The 19,732-nt window shown below is 43.5% G+C and overlaps 3 protein-coding genes across 4 annotated transcripts; 1 reads left to right on the forward strand and 2 right to left on the reverse strand.

Annotated features, from left to right (window-relative positions):
* Positions 1–1,311: 1,311 nt before the first annotated feature.
* LOC4347433 (uncharacterized) lies at positions 1,312–4,563 on the forward strand. The gene is made up of 4 exons (XM_015756902.3): positions 1,312–1,931; positions 3,093–3,376; positions 3,544–3,771; positions 3,871–4,563. The coding sequence occupies exons 1-4, from the start codon at positions 1,445–1,447 to the stop codon at positions 4,318–4,320; spliced, it is 1,449 nt and encodes a 482-aa protein (XP_015612388.1). The 5' UTR covers positions 1,312–1,444; the 3' UTR covers positions 4,321–4,563.
* LOC4347434 (IRK-interacting protein) lies at positions 4,305–7,306 on the reverse strand. 2 transcript variants are annotated; one of them, XM_015756901.3, is made up of 3 exons: positions 6,849–7,306; positions 5,325–6,270; positions 4,541–5,250 (listed from the first exon to the last, which is right to left on the reverse strand). In XM_015756901.3, exons 1-3 carry the CDS (start codon positions 7,143–7,145, stop codon positions 4,829–4,831), a joined length of 1,665 nt encoding a protein of 554 aa, XP_015612387.1. In that variant the 5' UTR covers positions 7,146–7,306; the 3' UTR covers positions 4,541–4,828. The 2 variants fall into 2 exon arrangements, with proteins under 2 accessions (XP_015612386.1, XP_015612387.1); XM_015756900.3 differs by having other exon boundaries at positions 4,305–6,270.
* Positions 7,307–14,788: 7,482 nt separating this feature from the next.
* LOC4347435 (lysine-specific demethylase JMJ30) lies at positions 14,789–19,146 on the reverse strand. Its single transcript, XM_015755133.2, has 6 exons — positions 18,585–19,146; positions 17,971–18,180; positions 16,872–17,003; positions 16,653–16,796; positions 15,885–15,977; positions 14,789–15,242 (listed from the first exon to the last, which is right to left on the reverse strand). Exons 1-6 carry the CDS (start codon positions 19,050–19,052, stop codon positions 15,051–15,053), a joined length of 1,239 nt encoding a protein of 412 aa, XP_015610619.1. The 5' UTR covers positions 19,053–19,146; the 3' UTR covers positions 14,789–15,050.
* Between the last annotated feature and the right edge of the window lie 586 nt (positions 19,147–19,732).

Below are 19,732 nucleotides of genomic sequence, written 5' to 3' on the forward strand. Positions count from 1 at the left end.
GCTTCATCATCGTTTATACATATAGCCATTGGGTTGGGAAGTCCACAGGGGCAATCTGATGAAGTTGACTCCATTTGGGAGCTCTCCAATCGCATCTAACCAACAAAGTCTTAGCTTGGAAATTTGGAACATATGTGATCAATAGGAAATAGTAGTCAAATTTACAAAGGAATCAGCTCTGAATCGATTATGGATTATCTGGTTTTTGAGATAATATTCAAGGGTGTACAAATGAATAAATTAGCTACCCCAATTACGTAGAACTAATTAGACATCATATGGTACTTCGAATTATCTAGATTTATAGTACCGGATTAAGTGTTCAATCTAGTATTAGGCTTCTATATTTTAGAACGTAGAGTACTTTAAAATTGAAATTTTGTTTCGTTAAGAAAAAAAAGGTATTATAAGAAACTTAGTTTTTGCAGAACTCGCAACGTTTAAGAAGCTTGCAAGCATACACGTAATAGTTTGCAAGCATTACTCTTAAATCGGTAAGAGGAAAAGAACAGGAGTCAAAATCAACTCGTGACCATAAAAAAACGGAGTAATCAAAACACGCCCTGCACTGTACGAACAACCTGAACAAGTGAACAGGAATTCACCGAATCGCATTCAATTCGGAGGTGGACACATCAAATCCAAAGGCCAGATAATCCAACGAGGCGGCCGCCGATCCCATCAATCCATCAAAATTCCAACTGTACTCCATCTAAAAGTTTAAATTATAAGAGTACTGTATTTCTTTTATTACTAAAAGTAGAAAGGAATTCACTCGTGGATCATATGAAAAAACCAAGAAACTAATAATATACATACATGTAACCAATAAGTATTAAAATAATTTCTTAAGTTATGATCAATAATTTAATCTAATTATCTAGAACATAGATGTTGTAAATATATTAATCTCATTTGAAAAAAACTAAAAAAATAAAATATGCACGAAGTGAGCGTAACTTAACTGTGGTGGTGGAATCAGCCTACCCAGGTAGCAAGACGTCTGTGGTAATAGGGCTATTGTATACGTGTTGTGTGAGACTGCGTTTATACTATGTATTTTTAAAAATAGAAAAAAAATTGAAATATGCAGTGACATTTTGGATAGAGAGAGTACTATGCAATACCCCCCTCTCCCTCTGACATGTGGGCCACGCAGCAACGGATCGAGCGGCCCTCGCGCGCGCGAGAGGTGAGAAACGAAACGAAACGTGACGCGGCGCGATTGGTCGTCGTCGTCAACCACCTCGACGGCGACTTGCCCCCTTCTCCTCTCCTCTTCTTTAACCCCTCCCCCCTCTCGCCGCGCGCGCCGCCGCGGCCGCGCGGGGCGCAAAGTCTGCGAGGAGCACGAGGCCGCGCAGAGTATTCTAGAGAAAGTCGCCGCCCCACTTGGCCCACGCGATCGTTGCAGAGGTTGATCACTCGAGGTCGAGGGCGATCGATGATGGAGCAGGAGGACGCGAGGAGGAAGATGGCGGCGGCGGCGGGGGAGCGGGGGCAGGTGGTGGTGCTGGAGTGCGTGGCGGGGAGCTCCAAGGCGGAGGAGTGGGGCGGCGGCGGAGGGGTGGTGCAGGAAGGGGACGTGGTGGAGGCGGTCCGGGTGGGGCGCGGCGGCGGCCCCGGCCCCGGCGCCGCGGTGCTGGAGGCGCCGTTCAAGGGGGGGCGCGCCGCGCTGCACAAGGCGATGCACGCCGCGTTCAAGCGCGGGGACACCTCCGTCGAGGTGCGCGTCCGCGGAGGCAGCGAGCTGCAGGCCTGCATCCTCCCTCACTCCGGCGGCGGCGGCGGCGGCGGAGGCGGTGGCGGAGGCGGAGGAGGAGGCGGCGGCGGAGGTGGGAATAAGCAGTACGTGCTGCGTTCCCTGCACGACCCCAACTACGTTCTTGGCTTCGTCGACCGCCTCGAAAGCGAGTGCCTCTTGTTGCAAGGTAAACTACTTCGCTCACTGCTCATCGCTCTGAAATCTGAATAGTTCATCCGTTTTGCCGCGCATTTTGCAATTTTGCTGTTCCAGACGAATTCAACCAAAAAATATATTACTGTTTCAAGTTGATTCAAGTATAGAAATGTTCTGCCGCTTCAGCTCATCCTTGGTGTTATGAACTGAACCTTTTTGCTGATCAAATCGATTTCAGAGAAGTTCGGTGTGTTCATTTCATTACGAGAATTTTTTCTTGTGTGTGTTCATTCAATGTGTTGGTAAAATATAAACAAGAGTGAAACGAACGAAACAGGAGTATCAACAAGACAGATGCGGCATTTAATCTTGTTTTCATTTTGTGCCTTTCTTGGCCTCTACATGTGTTTTTACACCTGTTGTGAAAAAGACAAGTTTGCTGTCAACTCTTTGAGGTTCAAAACCCCCACCAAGAATATTCTGATAAGCTGATCTTTCAGCGCGTTGTTGCAGGCCTAATTTCCTTGCATAAGTGTGTGTCTTTCTCTCACGGAGAGAAAACTAATCTGCCTGTAGTTATCAATGATAAGAACGATAGCTACATGACAAAAGATAATGGAAGCAAAGTGGAAAGAAAATAGTGATAAAGTATGGGAGAATATGGAAGACGTTTCGGAAACAATGTCAGGCCAATTGCTTTGGTAGAGATTGGTCGTTTGTCTAGATGGTGATCAATTTCTAGATACCTCGTAATGTTCACTCGTTTTCTCAATTCTCATATCCCCGGGGAAGATGGAATTTCTATGGTGGACTAGACTTTGTAGTCGTTATAAACAGTCATCGTTTGTGGCCTCCTGATTAGTTGGTTCATTACTGTTGGGACATAACTACCGCACTCTTATCTGATTAGGCTGGTCTGGACATATATGGCTTTTGATCTACCTGGCTAGAAGTTATAACTGTTAGTGCCCTGGTGCAACTTTTCTTTGTCAAGCATGTGCGTTTTCCTGTAGAATTCAGCGCTTCTGAACAACTGGTAGATGCTTCCATCCCTGACTTTAAGTTTTAAGTAAGAAACAGATAATCTATTTCGTTGTGAACTTTTGGGTAATGAAACATATAATCTCTTTTGTTGTGGTTTTTTGGATTATCTTTCTATGGAAAGTATGTGACTTTCCCTTGATTCATGAAGGCACTAGGAGCACAAGAGTGGCATCAGCCCTGAGCAGGGCACAACTTCAGGATGGTTATGTTGCATACCCATGGGAGAAGAAGATGCGTGACTCGTTGCGCATGCCCAACTCCAGCAGCTACCTCTCGATGCTCGTCCTCCCCAAAGCTCTGGACCTGAATTCATGTCGATACGAGTCCTTTGAGGACACCCTTGCCCGTGCCAACGCGTGGATCTACTCCTCGCAGGTCTCAGGAATCCCCATCGAGTTCATGAATGTGCAGAGTGAGGCTCTTCTCACCAAGGTGCAGATACAATCTCCCTGCTTCAGGCTTTTTGCAGCCTAAATTTCCTGTTGCTTAACTGAACCTTCAGTAGATTGAACCTGAGTATGAACATAAAACCCCAGATAAGAGTTGATTTGGTTAACTCTACTTATTAAGATGTGATCTTTGCACTTCAAAATGTACAGATATCTGGAGAGACAGCGTCTGCAACTGTTAACTCAGGTTCTTTGTCTGATCTGTCTAACGTCACGAATGCGACCCTGTATGGTTTTGAGGATTACCATGGGGTAGATATTGGGGTGGTGAAAGCAGCCCGACTTTGGTACAGCTCCATAGCAGAAGAGATGCCGCTGGAGATTCCACTTGAAGAAGGTGACACGAGGCTAGGATTCGCCATCAGCCGTACTGAAGAGGTACTTTGTCACTTGACACTGTACACAATGCCGACAATAGTGTACCTGAACAATTAGAACTACACATGGAACACACTGTGACACATTTCTTTCTGGCAGGGTTTTATCTTCATATCTTCAGTGGTTGACAATGACAAGGACAATGAGGCGCCATCGACACGGTCAGGGCTCCGCGATCTGTTCAACCAGGCAAGGGAGGCATCAAAACTGCTAGTTATCTCAAGGGTGTCCAATGAGAAGGTCCTTCCCTGGATGATCTCCAGCTCAGGAGCGATCCGCTGCTTCGACACCATCTCCCTCAGCCAAAAGCTTTCCTTGCACCGCCTTGCGGTGCGCCCCATCCAGCTCCACCTGCTCATGTGGGAGAAACCTAGTGGTCCTGTAGAAAGGATCATTCGCTCTCCGAAACTTCCCCCACAATCTGAGCTACCTCAAGTACCCTGGAATCTAATTGAGAGCATTGAACCTAGAGTAGATGTTGATGAGGACTATGTGGGGGATTTGTCATTTCGGATTGATGATCTTTCAGTGGGAACCAGCTGGGTGTGATCCTTTCATGCTGCAAGCTTCTAATGTGCATATGTATGTCTTCATTTACATAGTTCTCTTGGGCAGTATGCTCAGTTTTGTTCCATTTAAGTGTAGAAGCCTGGCTAGAAATGTCCAGAGCCTTACTAGGTTTCTGGATATACCAAGGGCGAGGCTTTCATAACATCTGAAACATTATGTTGTGATGCAATGTTTTTGTTGATCATAGCATACCATTGGAGGAATACATAAGCATTTCAATAATTATCTAAGGATTATCCCAATTATGGGCCTGTTAAGTTACTCCCAAACATATTGTTCAACACTGACATTTCTGTACTTTGTACTGAACATAAAGTTTGTTACACTTAAACCACACAAGCTATTGGTCAATGAGAGCTAAGCCATGAATCTCAATTATGCTACTTATCAAGTTGTGAGCACTCTACACTTGAGCACTCGATATTGGACATAGAACCCCGGCATTACCATGATCTTTACCTGACAAGGATTGTGCAGCTGCTGCTTGTCAGGTAGGATGTCCTCCATGTACATCTGATCGAATACGCGGCTCTCTTCGACCCGCATGATCGTCAGCGCGGGGGTGAAGGAGAAGGCCAGGAGGTGGAGCAGCCAGACGCACTTGGCAGCGACGAAGAAGCACTGCAGCAGCTGCTCCGGCCATGGCCGGGACCAATTCTTCAGGGTGGACACAATGCAGCTCATCTTCTGGTCGCAGAACCGGCTGAAGTCCTCGCTGTAGTACTTGGTGCCCTTCCTGAGCACCTCGTTCCAGCTCAGGTTGCGCAGTGCGACGAAGGAGGCGAAGCTCTCCTGGGATCCTTGCTTGGGATCGAGGCACCGTGGCGAGCCGTTCTTCTGGAACGTGCAGTTCTCGAAGTCCTGGTACATTGCCTGGTTCATCAGAGCTTCCAGATGGTACAGCACCAGCTTGGAGCAATGCTTGTTGTCAGTGATCATGAGCTGGTAAGGTTGGAGAAGAATGTTTAGTTTTTCTATCAAACCATTGTCAGGTTCTTCGACCTGCTGGATCAATGCCTTGCAGAATTGCTTCACCGAAAGCCGCGCCTCGGAGGCGATCTGCAAGAAGCCTTCCACCATGGCTTCATGGCTGACCGGCCCCGGGAGCTCCTGGCTTGCTCCGATCGATCGCGTTGATCTCCTCGACATGGAGGATGATGATGGTTGAGCGTTGCTGGTTGAGCTCGTCGCTAGTCGCAGTGCCTTCTTGAGCTCCGAGCAGTAGGCCTCGAGGCCGGCGAGCTTGGTGGTGAGCTCTCCCAGGGACGACCTCATCTCGGCGGCTTCCTGCAGCGCGGCGTCGCGGTGCGCGTTCGCGTCGGCGAGCTCTCGCCGGAGCGAGTCGAGCGACAGCAACCCCCACTCCTTGAGCAGCTGCGACATGTTCTCCCGCTCGATGGCGCTCGGCGACATCGGCTTCGCCTTCTTCTTCGCCCTCGGGAAGAGCCACGAGAGGATCTGCGCCCTTCTGTGCTTCGCCGGCCGGGGCTGCGCCGCCGCCGCCGCCGCCGAGAGCGGCGCGCCGCTGCTGGCGAGGAACTTGAGGGCCCCGACGTCGATGCCGTGGTCCCGGCCGATCGTCGCCGGCCGGAACGCGCTGCCGCACGTCGACGGCGCCTTGAGCAGCTCCGCCGTGCCGGCCATGGTCGCCCTCCCCGCCGACGCGAGGAAACGGTCGGCCGACGGCGCGGAGTGCAAGAACGCCGGGTGGACCTTGTGCCGCCGGTGATGGTCGGTGGACGACGGGAAGCGGAGCTCGCTGTTCGAGGACGAGAAGGCGTTGAGGTTGTCGTAGTCGGAGAAGGCCGCGTCGTCGTCGTCGTCGCCGCTGCCGCCGCCGCCCAACGCGATGCCGCTCCAGTTCTCCGACCGGCTCCGGTTGTCCTGGCAAATGTGGCTGAGTCCGGCCATTTGCTCCTCATCGTAAGCCTGACCAATTTAACAAGAAATTCAAGCCAAAAATTAGCCAAAAAAATCTTGCAAAAGAACAGAACAAATTCAGGGACAGTGAGATTGAAAAAAAAAAGTGAAGAAATCCAAACAGAATGGCACATTGCAACCCACATTTCTGCAATCTGCATGGAGTTGCTACTGAAAGTTTCCAATTTTTACCATTTACCAAGGCAAAGTACAGGTTGCTGCTATAGGTTAAAGCACAGCAAGAGATTACTCCACAGATGTGTCATCAAGCTTCTTTCAGAAAAAGGTGAGAATGTGACATCAAAAGAATCTGAGATAACGCAACTTTTACTGTTGCTTAACTGCATTACATGTCCTATTAATTGCAGAGTAATAGTAGGAGCATCTGGGATTAGCTGTCAAGAAGAGGAAGAACATGCTAGCAGCAAGAAGAGCATGCAAGTTAAGGAGAACTAATGAATGGCTCAAGTTCATCACCAACGAATGACCCTTGAAAACGAGAAGAGATGAACCAAGAAGGCACATCGCCATGGCAGCATCAAAGATAGCAGTGACAGGGTGACTGTACGCAAGAAAAGCTCGCTCACCGGAGTAAACACCGGGTAGTCCTCGTCGACGGTGGCCACCGCCGCCGCCGCCGCCCCCGCCCTGGAGAGCGCGGGGGACGCGGCCGGCGGGAGGCGGATGATGGCCGGGCTGCGGCTGGCGCTGGCGCCGCCGCCTACGCCGCCGCCGCCGCGCTGCAGCAGCGCGGCGTGGAGCGCCCGCAGCTCGACCGCCTTGGCGATGGCGGCCTGCACGTCCTGCCGCGTCGCCTGCACCGGCGGCGTCGACGTCGCCGCCGCCGTGCCGAACGCCTCGGCTGCGGCGGCCGCCATGGCCATGTCAGGCGAGTCAAAGGCTGCTTCGCCTTCGCTTGCCCCAAGGATTCTTGGAACGCAGAGCGAGGCAAGCGAGCACGGGTGAGGAGAAGCAATGGAGGGGGAAATGAACAGTAGATTCTTGAGAGAGAGAGAGTGGTTGTTGCAGAGGAGAGTGACAGATTGAGAGAGAGATTGAGGAGGTGGAGGGAACTGCACATTTGAAGAGATTTGCCAGTGCTTGCTGCAAGCAAGGCCCTCTTTTCTTTTGAGCTTTTTTTTGGCTTTCTTTTCTTTTCTTTTCTTTTTGCTTTTAGCTGCATTATGTAGATTCGCTGCTGCTTTGTGTATACTTTGCTTGATTGGTAGGAGTACCACCTCAAATTCGGGCCTCCTTTGCCAAAAATCTTGTAAAGGTGTATTACATGCTACCGACCAATGTTAAAGAAACAGCCGACAAGTTGGTGATTAAGGTTACGTTTTTTTCTGTTTATTCATCGGCTTCTTGGGACAAAGATTATCAGAATCTCGATCCATATGCTAGTACCTTACAATACTACTACGATTCTACCAAATCAAAGCGGTACCGATCCACCTAGTATTTGCATTATGCTTTAAAAAAAATGTTTTCTCGAAAACTTTCTTCTACTGCAGTGCTGAGTAGTGAAATACACTTGAAATAGAGTTTTATATTTGCACAAATTTCCCTCCGAAATTTTTCTACACATACAAACTTCTAACTTTTCCATCACATCGTTTTAATTTCAACCAAACTTTTAATTTTGACCGTGAACTAAACACACCTCTATATCTGCACAAATTTCGAGCCATTGTCACTATTTTTCACCTGTTTATGGCTGGTAGTTGGAGGTAGGTCAAAAATCTCAATGCCAACACTACCTCTATCTGCAACAACCCGGCCATTAATGGACATCTCTGTTGCGATGCCCTGCAGGCTTTCTTGCTTGCTTGCTTGCCCCGCGGTGGCGGATTTGCTGTCCAACCGAGGCGGCGACGGCGCATTAAATTCCCGGCCGTCGCTCTCCTCTCCGGCGGCGGCGGCCACCGCGATCGCCGCCGGTGACACACGCTGCCGTGTCAGGCTAAGCTCGTGACAACATTCTGGTTGGAGCTCGGACTGAACATTTTCTTTTCTTTTTTTATGGTTAGCTCAGACACGAGACAGACATTCTGCTTAGCTCAGCTAGCTATCACGCGCGACGCGGACGGAATACTGATAAGCTTTTTTTTATCTTTTGAAAGATAAACTATTAAAAGGTTGGACCTTTCGTCAGGAATGCAACCTGGCTTTAACTACCATTTCTAAAAAGAATGAAGCGTATAAGATGCAGTTGTTGTTGTTATTGGTATTTTTTTGGGTAGATGCAGTTGTTGCTGATGATCCATTTCCTCAAAACTTAAAATGTACTCTGAAATCTCTCCATGTCAGTATACCATAAAGAATTTTACAAACATTAAGGTACTATTTTTCTTAGTGTAAAATTTAGTATCTTTACATACCTTCTTAAGCGAATATACAACAACCAGACAAATTTGCTAACATGATATAGATGAGAGTAGAGAGAAATGTTGTTATAAGATTAATATGGGCTTAACAATGATTTTTATTGTTTATAAAAGAAAATTGTGCTGTGTAAGAGTAGGGAAGAGGAAAGAATGTAATAAAAAAATCCGTATACTAATAGTTAGAGCATTTGTTATCTCAATCGTTATATGATGATAATCTCTAACTGAGTTGTGCTTTAAGAGCCACATCAGGTTCTACATTTGATCATGCCCTAATGGGCTGTGTACATCCTTTTTTGGGTGTAGAGGCCGGTTTAATCCATTATCTAAAAAATTTGATCATGCCCTAATGGCTTTAAAAATCATAGTATCCTCTGGAACTTATGAACTGCTGAAGCAGAGACAGAGATTTAGATGTTCCTTTTTCCTTGATTGTTTTTTTAAGGGGAGGATCTCAAGGAGTCTGTCATTCTTCGCATTGTTTTGAGCTTAGTGCAGGATTGGTCAAAAGTTAGCTGTAAAAAGGTTTACAAGATCCAAGTTATACACCTATCTTGAATCTTAAATTAAACCCTCAGGGAAGTGTCAAGCAGAGAGCATACTAGATGTAAAGCTCAAGGTCCTAGCTGTACATATGTCCAATCCAAAAGGCCCAAGAATCTTATGCCAGGACTCAAGATATGTTAAGGGGGTAGGTTGATCATTCTTAACTTTATCCATGGAAATTTCTCAACAAGTGATCTGTGAAAGGTTTTTTGCAAGAGACAACACAACCAACAAAAAGGTGATCTATCCATTCCTTTTCTCCTCTTTACACCTTTACTGAATTTTCCTTTGTATCGGAGTGCTTTTCCAATGGCATCTAGCTAGATGGATCTTTGCACATTGAGCTCACCATGGCCATGCATACATGCATGGAAGGAACAAGATTGGACGTCTCATTGTCAAGTTAACCACAGGGGCTGCGTGCTACTAAAGCCTAAAAAGGCACTAAACCAAACACTTTGAGCGTATCTTATCTTAACCTTTTACAACCCCATTGATTGAGTAAGAGCTGATTATAAACTTATCAACATAATAAAATTATTTGTGAGTAAACCTTCTCTATATATGTGTTCTTAGCAATTTTAAAGCCAATGCTGGAAAAATAAACTACAATGAAAAAAAAAACTTAAAATCAACTTCAAAATTATTTTCTTTTGGCAGTGGCATATATAACCTTTTATGTGAACCCTTCTATTGTCTTGCATGCATCTGATCTGCAAATTTTTAAAAGGAGTTTTCAGAGCAAGAAAACGAAACCAGGCAGGCAATACCCCCAAAGAGGCCTTTGTCTTGGCACAAAGCAAGGAACAAAATACTCCAGCTAGGGGGCAGTATGCGAAGCCAAGGGTAGCTGCAGATTGTTGCAGATTGTATACCTGGAAGGGATGGATGTCTGTGTCCATGATGGTGTTTGTTTAATCCAAAATGGCATCCAGTGATGCCCATCCATTATACTAGGGATGTGTGAGTCCATTTTGTTTGAGGGTTATTAATTTATTAATCCATTGTGATTGATTTTACAAATCACAACAAAATAGCCTTAGAATCCATTTTTGTCCGGGCTGTTGTTCAGGACAAGGTGGTGTTAAGGTCATTTGGAATTCACCCCTTAGTTTAAGTATGACAGGTGCATGTGAGCTCCTAGTCCTTTCTGGCTTTCTGTCCACTCTTGGTTAGGTTAGGTTAATTATCTCTTCCCTCTTATCCTTCAATCATCGGTCGTTTTGCTAAAATAAAAGAAAAACATAGTAACCTTTCCTAATAGCTTATATGAGCCTGAATGCAATAAGAAAAATACAAGTGCAGAAACTGATTTAGGGCATATTTGGTTTGCTACTATCTTCAACCTTACCAAATTTTAATACTCCTATTGCCAAATTTTTTACCCTGTTTGAAACATATTATTCACTGGATAATTGCCATGGGTTATCTACATGTAGAGATAAATTAAACATTTTTATAAACAAACTTAACAAATAGTTTAGAACAAGTAGTGTAAGCAATGAAATAAAATTTATGAGAAAACATACTTTAGAGATGCATAATTTTCCCTTAACTTATTCACATAACTCTGCACAAAAATCTGATAATGTATCAAACCAAACTAACAGAGTTATTAAGGGGGTGTTTGGGACTCTCAAAAACATAAGTCCCTCCCAAACACCCCCTAATTTTGGCATCAAACTGAACACGCCTTTAATCGAACAGAAAAGCAGTGTATCTTTCAGGCCAGAAGAGTACAGGGAAGCACAACTTGTGAGTGTTTGCTGCTGCAAAAGATTGCAGCGTGCACAGTACTAGGGGTGAAAACGGAGCGGATATTATCCGATCCGATCCGCTCCGAATCCGTCCGAAGTGAGGATATGGTAAGGGTCTGTAGATATCCGTCCGGATGCGGATGCGGATGCGGATAGATGCATGCGGATGCGGATGCGGATATGGTATCGGTAATATCCGGCGGATACGGATTATCCGCTATTTTAAACGGATTATCCGATAAACGTTTTGGCGGATAATCCGAATTTCACAGCCCATATAACCACTCAATTTGGCCCATTTGACATGAGCATTTTCATCGTGTAAAGATTCAGCCCATCCATGTCCACCTTATCCATCAATCTATCCAGGAGTTCAGTCCGTGACTCAAACGACGTCGCGTCAACCAATTTTTTTATCGAGACTTCTCTTCTTTCAGTCCTCCCACGCCGCCACCTGACGCCCTGACTTACGTGTGGAACTTCTATGTCTTATGTGATACTGTTTTTTCTAACAATTGTGAAACTTTTATGTCTTGCGTGTTATGTGAATGCGATATATCGTGATGTCAATACTGTATGTGTCGATTACATGCTTTTGGACAGAAGACAAATCAATGTTAACAACTTGACATTATATTATGATGTGATTGGTGCTTTCATGAGTCATGTGAATTGTGATATTGGTACCTCATTGTTGCTCATTGCACAGATGATAAGATGTTATATCGATTGTATATACATATCACATCCGATTATTTTCATCCGTTTCCGAGCCGAGTCCGCACCGAGTCCGCATCATTTCCGACACCCGAAATAATCCGTTCCGCATCCGCATCCGCACATTATCCGTACCGCCTCCGAATCCGATTAAAAAATATGGTATAGGATATGGTATGACTACTATCCATCCGAATCCGATCCGTTTTCACCTCTACACAGTACAATGGTTGCATATATAGGACTGACAAAAGCTACAGCCGCGAGTGCGAAGCCAAAGCAGGTCCAGGAGACAGATATAACTGCATTCTGTGAGAGGCGGACAAGATCAGCGGCGGTGGCACCACTGCACGACCCGGTCGGTGGCCATGCAATTGCAGATGCAGGTCAGGTGCATTTGCAATTGCAACGCAAAGAGGTGTGTTTGGTTGGTGCAGCTTCTTTTCCGCGGCGCCTTTCGCCGCCTGGTCCAGAGAGAGAGAGACTCCCATTGTTTCCCCCATTCAGCATTTGTTGTTAAATTTTGAATTTAGAAGTTAAAATTTAAAGTTGATTTTTGATTTTTTTTTTCATCAAATTTTATTTTTTATCATTAGTATTTAAGTCGTTAAGAACACATATATGACAGTTTTATCTATAAATTATTATTATTTTGTTAATACGTCGTATGGTGTATTATCCGTATTCGGCCAAACAATGGTGGCCTAGGAGGATCTGCACGAGAGCTTCTAACGGTTGTTGTTTCTTTTAAATTAAAAGCTCACTTAAATGGTTTAATTTGTCACTCTAGATTTTAACAAGTTGTAGTTATGGGATAAAAAATAAACTAAAAACAAGAAGTTAGTTTTTTTTCCCTTGCTTCTCCTGATTCTCCTTCTCGAAACCTAAAATTCCTCACAGACATTATAGATCATGTTTAAGTAGCTGAAGATTTTGATAAGCAACTAGTAAGAATACCAAAATAATTTTTTTTAGCCTCTTCCTTTTAGTTTATAACCTTTAGTATCTGAATCAAAACCAGACTCTTCGAAAGAGTAGAGAGATTTAGGAAGAGTTGTAGCTGTCAAAAACTCTTCTAAACAGGGCCACATGTGTGCAGTGGTTCAGGGACAGAGATATCAGGATGCTGCCGAAAGACAAGGTGCCAAAAGAATTAATGCTAATGGCTGTCTTGACAGTCCTACTGTCCACTGTGGTTAAGCTATTACGCATGGCAGGGCAGGCTTTGAGGCTACTGTTACTAATGGGCCCTATTATATTGTTTTTTTCTTGTTCATCTTTTCTTCCTCTTTCTTTGCAACTGTAGTAGGAGTACAGTACTCCATTTGTGCGTCTCAAGAGAATGGATGCCCAGTCAGTGTCGTTCTTGGGAGTTGGAAACAGTAAGATAAGTGTACTAGGGGCTGGTTTGGTTTTGCTACCATGCCAAAATATTGGCAATGCCAAATCATAGGCAAAATTTGATAGTGCCAAATGTTTTGGCAACTTATGTACCTTATAGGCACATTTTGTTAGCAAACCAAACACTAGCCAAACTACTATTTAAAATGCCAACAATTTGATAGGGCACATTTTGGCATCAAACCAAAATGGCCCTAGATTAGTAGGAGTATACCAGAACGTCTTTGCAATCCTTCCAAGGGAATGAATTGGAATAGTAAGATAATATGTGTTGTGTAATTAGCCGGTAGGTTAGGTCCGAGCTTCCAGGATGGTGGTGTGGTGTGAGCACATCGTGCTAGCATGCTAACAGCTAATGCCACTCATTATGCAAGGCCCACAAGTTTAACCTGAGTAATACTCCCTCCGTCCCAAAATATAACAACTTTTAACCCCTAGAATTTATCTTAAAATATAATACTTCATCCCTTTCACAATGTAAGTTATTCTAGCATTTCCCATATTCATATTGATGTTAATGAATTTAGATAGATATATATGTCTAGATTCATTAACATCAATATGAATGTGGAAAATGATAGAATGACTTACATTGTGAAAAGGAGAGAGTAACTTCTCCACCAACATTCTCTTCCCAACCAATCGCAACTCTCCACCATTCATTTTTCCCATCTACCTTCACTACTCATCTAATCACAACCCTTTACAATTTACATCTACCTACTTTCTTAATAACCGTGTCCAACTCTAAAACTTATTATATTCTGATACGGGGGAGTAGATCATTATGCTCGAGGGTTTTTTTCCCCTCTGAATAGATATGTCAATATCTAATAAGTTTCAGACTTCAGACGACTTATTCATTATTGGAAGTAAAATCTTTGCTGCTGCTCAACACAGTAGTCTACTGCTTATGTAGCTCACTACTGTTTGCAGTTGAACAATCTGATACATGAAAATAATGTCAAATCTGACAGGCAGCCATAGGGGTGGGCAGAAAAAAACCGAACCGAAAAGACTGAGACCGAGACCGAGAAATTCGGTCCTAGGTAGTGAAAGACCGGATTTTGTTCGGTCAATTCGGTTAGTCCCCTCGGGTAACCGAATAGACCGAAAAGACCGAATTACCAAAAAAAATATCTAAATGCAACATACAATCCACTATATTTAATAGGATTAATCTCTAATTTTCACATCCTACTTCTTCTAGGCATGCAACCTATTAAGAGTCTTTACTCATAAGTGCTTACGAATTTTTTTTTGATTTTTGTGTTGAAAATTTCTATTGTTTCTTTGCATATATGAAAATATTGTTGAATTTCGGTCAGGACTGAGACCGAGACCGAGACCGAATTTGTCGGTCCTGACATTTTTTACTGAAATTCGGTCTTCACTTTTCAAAGACCGAAAAGACCGAAGACCGAGACCGAAATTTTCGGTTAGACCGAATACCCACCCCTAGACAGCCATACCCCAAGACCACAAAAAAGGGGGGAAATGTACTCACTGGCAGACATACATTGTACGCTCAATTTATGCATAATAGCATCGATGGCATTGCCGGTGTGTATACATGATGCAGAGGACAGGGATGTGACCCCCTTCTGTCTAAAACAGCATTGATCACCTCATGTAGAGAAACACTGAAAATAACCTTACTGATAATTGTTGGGAAAATGGGACCCCATCTGCAAATGGGTTGTAATAAGCCCACAGGAATTGAACATGAATCTTGCAGGAGCAATAAATCCAACCCTCCAAGCTCAATGCTCAAGCATCAGAGGTTACCAGAAGGTACATCGTCATTGTTACATTTGGTATAGTAGCAACTACATGTTTAGTCATAACAGGGGAAGTAACAATGTACATCTGCAATAGTATGGCCACATCCATGCAATAGTGGATGCTAAATCAAAAGGTTCTGTCAGGTTTTCCAAGGTCCCGTGGTCCGGTTCTGCTGTACAAAGACCAGAATGTGACGCTATGAACCCTTTGAAGGTACAACAGTTGAACGCCACCAAAAGCTAACAGAGAAACTAATAGAAAGAGATCTGACGTAATGCCACCATTTTGGTGGAATGTAAAGCAAGTCACCCTCCTCCAATATACAGTCCAAGAAATCAAGATTTTCTACCCGTGGGAACTCCTTCAGATCAACGTTGTCAAGATCTACCTGCACAAACATTTGAGCTGTGTTGATAAATGGGCAGTTAGGAGAAACTATAGGCAGTGCTAAAATTATCATGGGGCTAGAACACTCTGTATCCTCACATCGCACACAACAGAATTGGACATAATGCTTTTAACCAAATAATCTGAGAAATGGTTATGACTAGCAGGTAACTGAAAAGGTTGACCTAGAAAATGGAAGTCAAGCATATTTATTGTTTCCTAATTTAGCTCTTTAAAATGCTCTGATAAGTAGATCCAGCTTGCAATTTCATGCTTAAGAGTAATCAAGAAGAGGATACTAACGCTGAGTTCTTTTCAGCAACTCATTGGCAACTTACTCATTTTCCGTTAGCACGCATCCAAACTGCTAAACGGTGTGTTTCGTGCAAAAGTTTTTTATATAAAAGTTTCTTTAGAAAAATCAAACAAATCCATTTTTTAAGTTTGTAATAATTAATACTCAGTCAATCATGCGCTAATCGCTTGTCTCATTTCGGGTCACATCCAAAATTTCCGCCAAACTGCCCAATTGAATGGCCCAAGAATGCAAATCTTTGGCTCACGATCCATATATATTAAATGGTGATGACCTGCAAATATATATTTTTTCCAAATATGTAACCAATCGAACGGAGTTATGTACCTGACTGGTGTTACTTAGCATAGTTTCTGTGTGTGGGTACAAGTCCTCAGATATGGAAGCAGGATATAGTCTAATATACTTCCTTCCCAATACCTATCAAGGAGAAAGCAAAGATATTATTAACCAATAACTGTTGATAAAAGTTACCAAAAGAAACTGCTGAGTACTGATAGTTATGAACTATGATAGTACTATGCAAACATCTCAAATGGGTCAGCCGTCCACCATCAATGGATTAATGATGTGCAGAAAGGCATTTGAATTTGTCAGCTAAACTCTTAAATATGTATCAGATCGCTATTTTTTTTTGGAAAAGGAGTATCAGATGGATTTGAATGTTTGGACACTCGAATCCTTTGCACCGCAAAGTTTCATTTACAAAGATTGATTCGCTAATATTAGCTTTTTCTTGACTGCTCCAATCAATTAAACTTATCAGATGATCATTGTTGCCAATTTTGAAGAACCGTTTCAATTATTTCAATCAATTAAACTTATCAGATTATCATTGTTGCCAAGTTTGAAGAACTGTTTCAATTATATCTACCTGGTAGCTGACTACGGAATTCTGAGTAGATTTATGCATTTAGACATTACATAGATGACATGTCAATCAGCACCTAATCATAACGTGATGAGTAACATGATAGCATAAACAGTGTGAACAGTTGAACTTGCTCATAGAAAAAAGAGTATTTACTCTAGAAAAAATTATTGACAACAGATCCAAACGGGGAAAAAATATGAAAAGGAGTACTCACACTATACCTGAGCTAAAATGTTGTGATGTGGATCATGGTGCAATGGTGTCACTGTCCCGTGTGGACCAAACCATGCATTAAGTGACTGAAGCTCCCCTCCACCAGCATAACAGTAGTCAGGAACCATTATATCTTCATGGAGCTCTTTTATCTGCAAATGGCACAAAAAAAAAACTGACAATTGGGCTTATACTTACTAGAGAATCCACAATGATAGCATGGTTACCTGTTCAAACAAGGGATGCTGAGCCAGATATGTCAAGTTTGAAGGACAGCCAGCTGACCACATCCTCTCAAGGAACTGAGAGAAAGTGATTAGCTCCTGCTTCCACTCACTGCACACATAATTTTTTCCAACCTGACAGATATTCAATTACATTAGTGCTATATAAGTATTCAGAGGTAGGTCAATACAGGAGGAACTTTCATCATAAAATGTCTTCGAGCAAGCATAATTACTCGATGCATGAAAAAGGTAACTACGGGAGAATAAATGCTGCATACTAATTGGATTAGCCATGTAATTCAGTTGAATAAATAGCATTTTTGAGACACTAAATTAATGGGTAAATATGTTACGACACAACTATTCTACTGTGATCAAATTTCAGGAAAATGTTCCATCACATAGAAGTCTTGTGAATAATAATAATAATCTATGTATGAAAAGATTGTTCATGCAAGAGCGCCGTAGAGTTAATCTAGCTGTACATGTTAAACAATCACACAATCATATAAACCAAATCTTTCGGCAAAATAAGTTCATACAGAAAGAGCATTGAACATAATATGAGTAAGTTAAAATACTGAACCAAATACCATGGCAATATGGCATCAAACTGAAACCAACAAATATGAACGGAACAGCTTAAAATAGGTTCAATCTACCTACTGTTCTGATCACCAAGGCAAAAGATTAGTGTTCCAACTTGCAACCGGAAGAATACATTGTAACACATTTCTCAAAATTGCACCTTTGTACAAGCAAGTTGAGTCAGAGACAAATACAAGATACAAAAATAATCTACTGTAACTTAATGTTACTTGCAGACAGCTGGCCAAGTTCACTAAATATCATATTTTGATGTATATAGGTTGTTTGTTACAAATAAGTAATAAAACTTAGCACCAAATTTAGATGCACTTGTTTATTTTACTTCAATTGAAAAGGGCATAATATTGGCGCTCGAATTTGTTACTATGATCATTAATGCACTATAAAAACTATAAGCATCGAATAGTTTAAACAAAGTTAACTAAACAGAAATGGCTTGTTTCCATATAATAGTCTTCCAGATCTAGTGTAAAGAGCAAAAGGCATTTACTTCAACAGGAACAGTTCGATCTCCAGCAATCTTCTTCAGGTATTGGATGTCTTTCCACTTTGTCCTTGCAGGCCAATGATCGATGCTTCCACTGATTATAACAGGGGACTCGCGTAAAAAGTAATCACATATAAATTCCTCCAAAGAAATGCATGATCGCCTCTCAACCTTCTTACAAGATAAAGACTTTGCCGGAAGAATATTAAGTGCCTGGAAAAAGTACTGTCAGTAGTAATACAAGATGAGCAGAAGGTAATGATTATGAATGCCCTTATCCATACAACAAATTCAGAAAATGAGTAAGCGAAGTGGTAACTAGAATGAACGGTACAAACCATAAGGAGTAATCTACAAATCTTCACTGATCATTCCAGAAAAAAAGATATTCCTACAATTTATGAGTTGATATACGGCAGTTCACCCCTAACAGTTTTTCGCCACCAGTTTGTTCCTTAGCCGGATCTAACTATATATGAAATTATATAGTTGCAGCCATAGTTAATTACGCATACTGCAATGAGCTCCTAAAAAATTAAGCTAAGTTGGAACCCGCATTGCCGCAGAAAAGCGCGCAAAACAAACACGGAATCCTACAAAGGCAACAGCGATCTCACATCGGCGACGTCTCGATTCCTCTCGAGCCCTTCCCTCCACCTCCGGGTCTCCTCGTCGACGGCCTCCGCGTCGCCGCCGCCGCCGGGGTCGGCGACGATGCGCGCTATGGCGGCCTCGAGGTCGGCGCGGAGGAGGTTCCCCCCCATGATGAGGCCCATGTCGAGCGCCCTGAGCGCGGCGCGGCGGTCGGCGGCGGCCGCCCCCAGCCGCCGGAGCCGCGCGACGTGGAGGCAGGCGAGCGCGTAGGCGTCCCTCCACGCGGCGCCCACCTCGCTCCACGGCCCCGAGTGGAGCTGCTCCCACGCCATCTCCCGCGCCGCCTCCGCGGCGCGGAGGTCGCCGCACGCCGCCTTCTCCGCCGACGCCACGAACGCGAACCCGCCCTCCTCGGTTATCTCCCGCAGCAGCGCCGCCCTCCGCCCCTCCTCCGCCTCCGTCGCCGGCGCCGGCGGCTCGCCGCCGGCCATCGGGGTGGAAAGAGAAAAAAAAAAGCGCAAAAAGCGGAGGAGATATTTTTCTGGTCGTCGTTGCTTTTGCTCCGGATGCTTCCTCAACGGGGATATTTGCTTACTCCGTTTGGTATGCTAATATCACGAAATGACTTTCTAATTTGGGACAGATAATGGTTGGGTTCGGCCCATATGCTTTGGGCCCACTAGTAGACAACATAGCAATATATTTGGGCCCTGCTGATAGGCCTATGTTTTTGGCCCCAATATATGGTAGGGCCATGTCAGCTGGTACCAACAGATCGTTAATGGGCTAAAAAATTGGGCCAGTAATATATCGATCATAATCGGCCCAGAAAATTTAGATTAAGGCCCAATTTCAAACGCACACTTGAATTTCACATTATTTTTCTTATGAGCTTCACATAATTCAGAACAAAAAAAAAATCAATGTTTCTTGCATTCTTTTCAGCTTATGGCCCATGAGTTATATGCGGATAATTTGTGTCGTGTTTCAAAAAAAATACAATTTATTCAAGAACCTTTTACATTAGCATTAACAACATCATTGTTTCATTTATTCATTTGCTTATTTGAATCACTTATTAGCAAATAAAAGATCCATTTGTCAGTAAAAGTTTTATATACATATCCTTATCGACTCAAAAGCAAATACACTAAAGTAAACTAGGGTGAAA

The sequence above is a fragment of the Oryza sativa genome, chromosome 9, assembly GCF_034140825.1.
Source record: "Oryza sativa Japonica Group chromosome 9, ASM3414082v1".
NCBI lineage: Eukaryota > Viridiplantae > Streptophyta > Magnoliopsida > Poales > Poaceae > Oryza > Oryza sativa.

Excerpts from the sequence above, each read along its gene's own strand:
- LOC4347434 (XM_015756900.3), bottom strand. The coding sequence starts at position 7,145 with ATGGCCATGGCGGCCGCCGCAGCCGAGGCGTTCGGCACGGCGGCGGCG. Across the intron at positions 6,271-6,848 it reads ACTACCCGGTGTTTACTCCG|GCTTACGATGAGGAGCAAAT; the intron begins GTGAGCGAGCTT and ends TAAATTGGTCAG.
- LOC4347435 (XM_015755133.2), bottom strand. The coding sequence starts at position 19,052 with ATGGCCGGCGGCGAGCCGCCGGCGCCGGCGACGGAGGCGGAGGAGGGG. Across the intron at positions 17,004-17,970 it reads ATCGAACTGTTCCTGTTGAA|GTTGGAAAAAATTATGTGTG; the intron begins GTAAATGCCTTT and ends AATATCTGTCAG. Across the intron at positions 16,797-16,871 it reads AGCATCCCTTGTTTGAACAG|ATAAAAGAGCTCCATGAAGA; the intron begins GTAACCATGCTA and ends TGCCATTTGCAG.
- LOC4347433 (XM_015756902.3), top strand. The coding sequence starts at position 1,445 with ATGATGGAGCAGGAGGACGCGAGGAGGAAGATGGCGGCGGCGGCGGGG. Across the intron at positions 1,932-3,092 it reads CGAGTGCCTCTTGTTGCAAG|GCACTAGGAGCACAAGAGTG; the intron begins GTAAACTACTTC and ends TGATTCATGAAG. Across the intron at positions 3,377-3,543 it reads GTGAGGCTCTTCTCACCAAG|ATATCTGGAGAGACAGCGTC; the intron begins GTGCAGATACAA and ends CAAAATGTACAG.